The sequence below is a fragment of the Saprolegnia diclina genome, assembly GCF_000281045.1.
Source record: "Saprolegnia diclina VS20 unplaced genomic scaffold supercont1.225, whole genome shotgun sequence".
Classification (NCBI taxonomy): domain Eukaryota; phylum Oomycota; class Saprolegniomycetes; order Saprolegniales; family Saprolegniaceae; genus Saprolegnia; species Saprolegnia diclina.
This window is the reverse complement of record NW_008246292.1, coordinates 1-7260: the sequence shown is the minus strand read 5'-3', so window position 1 is coordinate 7260 and position 7260 is coordinate 1. Positions and strand designations below refer to the sequence as shown.

Here is a 7260-nt window from a genome sequence, read left to right as displayed (position 1 = left end):
GAGGATGGATGTGGCTATGGGGATACGTCTTGCACCCCGTCCGAGATAAAGTGCTCTTAGGCGTCTCCGCCGCCTCGTTACCGGCGCCATACTCATGCGTGTCATCATTGTCCACCGCGCGCAAAAGCATCTACAAGTAGAACAAAACAGTGCAATTTCGTACAGCTGTTTTATACACTTACAAGATGAAGCATAAAAAACTATTGATGTGTTTGCTTTTTTCGGGCTTCACACTGTTATAAACAGTATAAAACAGTCTATCCAGTTTTCAAGCTTTCATTATTGTCTAAGAAAGAAAAGCCACGCGGAAAGACGTGTGCGTGGGTTGAACTTTACGAGTCCTCGTACTGCGTTCATGTTGTCCCGTCTACTTGTGTGAGTAGCCTCAAGACCAGTGTACTGCGAAGACTGCAACTAAGAACGTATAGCCAATGGCCTAATATCGAGCTCACGAGCACGTGTAGCCGCATCGTCGCTCGTCGCTCGTATCCTTCGAGTTGGTCATTTTTGGCGTGTGAAATCAAGGGGTCTCCAGTCATCACGCGTACACTGCCAGGTGTAACTACTTGGCACCAAGAAGTTTACACTGAACAAGCAGCTATTTTTGCCCCGTTACGCACTTGTCGTCGACATGACGTCAGTGATGCCCTTGCAGACAGCCGGGCCAGCGACACCCCACCACGTCGTCCCCGTGGCCTGGCACACGGGCTCTCTCGTCGTTAGCGTCCTCCTCTGCCTCAACGTCGTCTCGACGGTACACGACCAATACTCACTTCAAGATACCACCTGAGGCTAGCCGCTCAAGGCCTACTTGTGCGAAGCCCTTCCGTGGCAAATCGACGACCTGCCCGAGCTTTATGAGTCGAGCACCACACCGTGGACAACGAAAGAAGCGCACTTGCTCGCTTTCTTTAGCACCCTGTAGCATGATGCTTGCCTCCTCTTTTGTAACTTTGGGATATGATACCTAGGTACAACAACGACACGCTCTCTCCTCGGGCCGTGTATTTCACTGATGTCCGAACGTCGACAGTCGGCTATCGCGCGCACTTGCGCCGGCCACAGGCTGTCTCCAACTGCGACGTGGATGTGCTCACTGCAATCGACGGCGGCCTCTTCGTGGCCGAAGCAGCCCGAAATACGTTTTGCGCTTACGTTGCTACACCACCCAGCAATGCGTCGACGATGGGCTCGTGCTTTGCAACTACCGTCCTGCGGTCAGTCGAGGGCTACGTTTGCATCTGGAGTGTCCTTGCGGACGACGCACCACGCCTCGAGAACGATGCTCGCATCGAAGTGCTCTATACGGGGTTTCGGCTCCATGGTTCGAGCGCCTTTCTCTGGTTCAAGCTCGTCTACCGCAGTCTCTTGACGTTCTATCTGGTGTACCTCGTATGGCGACATTACTATGCGCATTATCGAACGCTACGCGCGCAGTGCCGACACCTTCCCCATGCTACGCGGTGTCTCCTTCTCGTCGGCGACCCCACCAGCATTGTCCTCTTGCACCCGCTTGTCTGCTTTGGTCTTGTCGTCGACACGTGGCTGAGTGTCAACATGGTCGGTGTTGAGATCATGGCGCTTTTGCAACTCCGGGACCTATGGCAGTTTGCCCTCGGCTACTTTTACCTCTCGCGCTGCGTTCGTTTTGTACTTGTTGCCAGTGTTGATAATGCGTTTAGGTGTGGTTTTGCTATGCGTTTCTAGCCATCGCGTCGGCGGTCCTCAAGCGGTATCACATCGAGCACTCGTTCTCGCCCGTCGACCCGACGCTGGTCGCGGTCGCGGCTACGCTCGTCGTCGGTCCGATGACGTACCTCCAAGGTCACAGCGCGCTCATTCAAGTTTACTCGTGGCTGCTCAATGTCTCGGCCAACTCGCCACATGCCACCGAAGGCATTTACGCAATTTTTGTCTACACGATCTCGATCGGACTCCTTCCGATCGGCTACGGCGTCCTCCACCGACAGTGCCGACGCACGCCGACTTCGGGTTGGCTCAACTAGAGAAGAACGCGACTGATCGTTGATGTTGTGTAGCCAATGCCGTGTACTATGCCGCGTTTTGGTTCAACGACTGGAAGCACCGTGTGCTGTTGCACCTCGAAGCGCTTTTTCTGGGCCTGGGTCGCATCGAAAGACGAACTGGCGGCTCGATCTACGCAGTCTTTGCACGCTACCCAGACTTTAAGCAGTCGCCGTGCATTAGCCAGCGCGGCGCCGACGCGTACGTAGTCATCTATGATGCAACGGGCCCTGTCGAGTGCAAGCGGCTGAGCCTTCTCGCCAGCGTTGACGCGCGACCGCACCACTGCCGCATCGAAATCGTGCGCTGCCGCGGGACACAAGTCTTTGGCCACCTCGAGCTCCAAACGTCCAAAGCGACGGGCATGGTCGCGTGCGTTGCGTACACATCGTTGAACGGAGATAGTCCGTGGCTCGAGTAGTCGCTGTCAACATCAAAATACCAGTGGCCGTTTTGCTTTGCTGGGCGCTCAGGCTGCCACGTATACTACTCTGGGGCCACATCTCGCTATGACAAAGATGCTGTCGCCGATTGGCAAAAGGGAAAAGTGGAATCCAGCCCACTTGCTGCCAAGTTCGCATCCTAATGGTTTCAAAATGGATCAAATGAACAGAGTAAGAATAGACTCAAGTCGACGCACCCTCCCACGACCTTGGAATGCATGCGATCCGCCCCGCGCCCCCAGTGGCGCTCGTTCCGACAACCGTCGTGGCGTGGGACATGACCTCTGTGTTCCTTAGCGTCGCGCTCGCGGCGAATCTCGTCTTGACGGTACTACCTCGCATGCCACTCCTAGCACCTCTCTAGTCGCACCGTAGCCGCTGAAAGCGTACTTGTGCGAGTCGTTTCCGTGGCAAGCCAGCGACCCGCCGTCCATTCTACGCACAGCCTCGTCGTGGGCCGAGAAAGAAGTGTTTCTTTTATCGCTAACAGCCGACCGGTATCGCGATCTACGGTAGCCGGCGCTCAGTCGTCGTAGGTACAACGACAGCGTCTTTACCGGCGATGCCAACTATTTCGAGGATGTCCTTGCGTCGACTGTCGTGTACCGTCGCCTTGTGACGCGGCCGATAGCGCCGATCACCAACTGCGCCTTGGACGTTGCCACGCAGGTCAACGGAGGTCTCTTCCTGTCGCTGGGAACGCAGGCGGCGCTGTGTGCGTTTGCGGCGGCCAACGACAGTCATATGTTGCGCTCGTGCTTTGAGGCCCGGACGATGGGCACCGTGGATCGGTACGGCTGCCTCTGGTCCACGCTGCGCAACGCATCGGATGACTCGACGACGGTTTGGCTCTACTCGGCCTTTCAACTCAACGCGTCGCATGGGTTTTTAATCGGAAAGCTCGTGTTTCGCATGCTCTTGACGCTGTATATGGCTCGGCGGGTGTGGGTCGAGTACTATGTCCACTACAAAGTGCTCTGGACGCAGTGCGCGCGGCTACCAAACATCACAATTTGCAAGATCTACATGGGCGACCCGACAAGTATTTTCTTGCTGCATCCGGTCATTTGCCTCTGCTTGGCGATCGACATGTGGCTCAGCGTCAACGTTGTCGCCAACCAAGTCGTGGCGGTGCTCCAGGTCGGTAGCATCTACGCATTCCTTCTCGGGGATTTCTATCTCTCGCGCTGTGTACGTGGACCCTACCCCTCGTCGACGACGCTACACGAAGAAGACCTGATGTAGGTGTGGCTCTGCTACGCCTGTATGGCCTGCACCTCGGTCGTGCTCAAGCGATTCCATTGGGAGCATGTGTTTCCGCCCATGGACCCAACGCTCGTGGCCGTGGTCGCCACGGCCTTGGTCGGACCTCTTACGTATCTGCAAGGCAACAGCCTGTGCATTCAGGCCTACGCGTGGATCCTTAACGTCGCGGCCAGCTCGCCACATGCCACGGAAGGCGTGTACGCCGTCTTGCTCTACACGTGTTCGATTGGCGCGCTCCCCCTTGTGCATGGAGCGGTGCAGTACATACTCTGCCGACGGCGTTACGGTACCCATAGCGGCATCTCGCAAGTGGCACAACCTCGTGTAGGGCGTGGTCCGACCAACTATGCGTCGCACCAGTACAACGATGTGAAGAACCAAGCGATGCTGGTTCTCCAATTTCTCTGGCTCGGTCCTGTGCCGCACACCAGCGGCGGATCGCTCTACCATGTGTTTGATCAGTTCCCGGGCTTGAAGCGGTCGCCGTGCATTAGCCAGCGCGGCACCGATTGTTTTTTGCTCCTCTTGAATACAGCCAAGCACCCGTTGGAGCTGCGCCGCCTCAGTCTGCTCTGCCACGGCCTCGATCGAACGCGTGCGGCACATCGCGTTGTCGAGGCCAAAGGTCCCGTCATTTTTGGCCGCGTCAAGCTGACGACCTCGCGCACGAGCTACGATGGCACGCGCATCGTCTTGCTCGAGTCGTCGCTCTTCCAGAGTCCGTGGGTCGAATAATAGCCAAATCGGCAGCGACTGCGCGTGGATCGAATGATGACTTTATCATTTCGCCTTGTACACGCTCGAGTGGAGCAATAGACGACTCGATTGACCGCTAGCCATTGGGAGTGGCGTGGCGGGTTAGGATCGACAAGGCAAAATGACTATCTAGCCTACTGTGCTGTCGACTCTTCGCGTCTATCCGGACTTTGCTGCGCCTGGAAGTACATACAACAAGGGTCTGTATGGCGAGGTTTCGACTTTTCACGACTTTGATGAGCTTGCTGTTTTGCAGATTAAATCAAAGTATCGTGGTGCTCGACGGCACCATATTCTCCACGAGCAGGCTCACGTTCTTCTCGTGTTATGTATTCTTTTCTTGCACACCATGATGCCTGGGTCGGTCATGCCCCCCACACCTGCGGCTGTCTTGGACCAGCTTCCGGGCTTGAAGCGACTGCTTTGTGCTCCTCTACGATGCTGCCAAGCATGCGCAGAGCTGCGCCGCCTATGTTTGCTCTGCCACGGCTTCAATCAAACGCGTCTTGTGGACGTGAATATCCATGTTGTTAATGGTCCATACCGAGTAAGCTGGTCTGGCGATGCGGGATGATCCGAACGCAGAGTTCAAGTGCCAAAGTACCCGCTCACCTAGATTCGCCACCCACGTTGTCGTGACCAAAGGTCCCGTCATTTTTGGCCGCGTCGAACTATGGACGTCGCACGAACTCCAAAAGCACTCGCATCATTTTGTTGCTCGTGTCGTCGCTCTTCCAGAGCACAGAAGTCGAATAGTTGTTACTTGTGCCATGACTGGGTACACATGTTGCCAAGCCGCGTGCACGAGACGAGACGCCATGTGAAGGCCACACCTGCCCTTGAACCGTCGACGAGGTCCGGATAGCGTAGTCAGTTTCCGCAGTCGTGTTTCCAAAATTAAACTAGCACAAGCGGGGATTCTCGCATAACACGGTGCTGCCACGCACACTAATGACGACCCGTATTGCTCCCGAGCAGCCAATCGCTGCGCGTCCCGTACGTGTCACATGGAGCTACCTCTCCATTCTCCTAAGCATTTGCCTCAGCCTCAACATTGTACTCACGGTGCGCTTGATTTCTCACACTTGACAAATGACACGGCTGTAGCCGCTGAAAGCATACCTCTGTGAGCCGTACCCGTGGCAGCTACCGCCGCTGCCGCCAATCCTCAAAGCGTCCGACGCTTCGTGGACCACCGTCGAAGCGACGCTTCTCGAGGCGGCCAAACGCCAGTATAGCGCGCGTACCCGTCTTTTCTTTCCTTTCATAGCGCCTTTGATAGGTACAATAGCTCGATCTTTACCGGCACAACGTATATCTTTGACGCGGAAACGTGGACGAGCATCTACCGCGACGTCTTCCCTATGCCACTGCCACCCGTGTCGTGCCAAGTCGACCTCATGACCCAGCTGAACGGTGGCGCCTTTTTGCCCCATGCGCTTCAAGAGAAGCTCTGTGTCGCCATCTCGAATACGTCGTATTCGGTTAGTGCTTGCTTTGAGGCACAGCTCTTCGCCTCGACTTTCAATGTTGGCTGCGTCTGGACGATGCCAGGCAACGACTCGGTGATCGTCTACGGAGCGTATCGAATGACTTCGTCGGTCACCGCTCTGACCCTCAAGCTCGCGGTGCGCATCTCTCTCACGCTCTATATGGCCGGTGTCATGTGGCGTCGGTACTATCGGCAATACCGCAGCCTTGCACTGCAGTGTCAGCGTTACCCCAAAGTCGGCCGTGTGCACATTTGTGTCGGTGATCCCACGAGCATCTTTCTCTTGCATCCTGTACTGTGTCTCTGTTTGGTGCTCGACGTCTGGCAAAGCGTCGGCACCGTGTATCTTGAGATGTTGGCCGTGCTGCAAGTCGACGACTTTTGGCAGTTTGCCCTCGGATACCTCTACCTCTCTCGCAGTGTTTGGTTTGGCTACGCATTTCTCTCTTGTACGTCGATGCTGCTCAAGAAATGCAAGCGCGAGCACTGGTTCACACCACTGGACCCGACCCTTGTCGCGATTGCAGCGGCCCTTGCTACGGGTCCCGTCACGATGATCAATGGACGCACCGCATTCCTTGTCTTTTACTCGTGGCTCTTTAACGTGCTCGCGACGTCGTACCATTCGATCGAAATCACAGCTGGCGTCTTCTTCTACACGATCGGTCTCGGACTGCTGCCCCTTCTTGCTGGCTTTGGCCTGCGCTGGATGCACTGCTGGCGCGTGACGCAGCCGGCAGACTATGCTGCCATCTCGTTCAACGACATCAAGCAGCGCGTGCTCTTGACCCTCGAGCGACTCAGCCTCGGCGTGCCTGCCAACGTCCGTCGGCGCGGTGGGTCAATCCACGCTGTCTGCGCGCACCTTTCGCGGCTAAAAGCATCGCCGTGCATTAGCCAGCGCGGCGCCGACTGCTACCTCATCTTGTACGACCAACTTGGAGCTCCAATAGAAGTGGTGCGGCTGAGCTTGAAGACGTGCATCGACATGACCGACGAAGACCTCGATGTGCTTGTGCTGCCAACATCCAACGTGTTTGGCCATGTGGGGCTCGTGTCGGACGAGTCGACGGGTGTGAACCAGTTGCTTCAGCACCCGCCGCTCGGCAGCGACTGCGCGTGGATCGAATAATGACTTTTATTGAGCGATGTATAATGGCGAAGGGTGTTGCTACCTACGTATGCAGCTTGCGATGCACGAGGCTGAGGAGGTCGAGAAACGTGGCTGCCTGACTTCGAATGTGCTTGGCGTCGGCCGAGACCGTCCCGGATGTGTTG

At 56.2% G+C, this 7260-nt stretch overlaps 3 protein-coding genes across 3 annotated transcripts; all 3 read left to right on the top strand.

Annotated features, from left to right (window-relative positions):
- Positions 1-609: 609 nt before the first annotated feature.
- On the top strand, positions 610-2446 carry SDRG_17244 (hypothetical protein; the record flags this gene model as incomplete). Its single annotated transcript, XM_008623484.1, has 5 exons — positions 610-754; positions 797-921; positions 972-1641; positions 1683-1992; positions 2040-2446. The coding sequence occupies exons 1-5, from the start codon at positions 632-634 to the stop codon at positions 2444-2446; spliced, it is 1635 nt and encodes a 544-aa protein (XP_008621706.1). The 5' UTR covers positions 610-631.
- A 114-nt stretch (positions 2447-2560) lies between these two features.
- SDRG_17243 (hypothetical protein) lies at positions 2561-4524 on the top strand. The gene is made up of 5 exons (XM_008623483.1): positions 2561-2796; positions 2844-2965; positions 3005-3659; positions 3714-4020; positions 4063-4524. Exons 1-5 carry the CDS (start codon positions 2683-2685, stop codon positions 4467-4469), a joined length of 1605 nt encoding a protein of 534 aa, XP_008621705.1. The 5' UTR covers positions 2561-2682; the 3' UTR covers positions 4470-4524.
- A 917-nt stretch (positions 4525-5441) lies between these two features.
- On the top strand, positions 5442-7114 carry SDRG_17242 (hypothetical protein; the record flags this gene model as incomplete). Its single annotated transcript, XM_008623482.1, has 3 exons — positions 5442-5555; positions 5598-5722; positions 5773-7114. The coding sequence occupies 3 exons, from the start codon at positions 5442-5444 to the stop codon at positions 7112-7114; spliced, it is 1581 nt and encodes a 526-aa protein (XP_008621704.1).
- Between the last annotated feature and the right edge of the window lie 146 nt (positions 7115-7260).

Bases quoted from the DNA above. Each gene is read 5' to 3' on its own strand.
- SDRG_17243 (XM_008623483.1), top strand. From the start codon at position 2,683: ATGCATGCGATCCGCCCCGCGCCCCCAGTGGCGCTCGTTCCGACAACC. The intron at 2,966-3,004 runs GTATCGCGATCT...CAGTCGTCGTAG, and splicing joins TTATCGCTAACAGCCGACCG to GTACAACGACAGCGTCTTTA. The intron at 4,021-4,062 runs GTACCCATAGCG...AACCTCGTGTAG, and splicing joins ACTCTGCCGACGGCGTTACG to GGCGTGGTCCGACCAACTAT.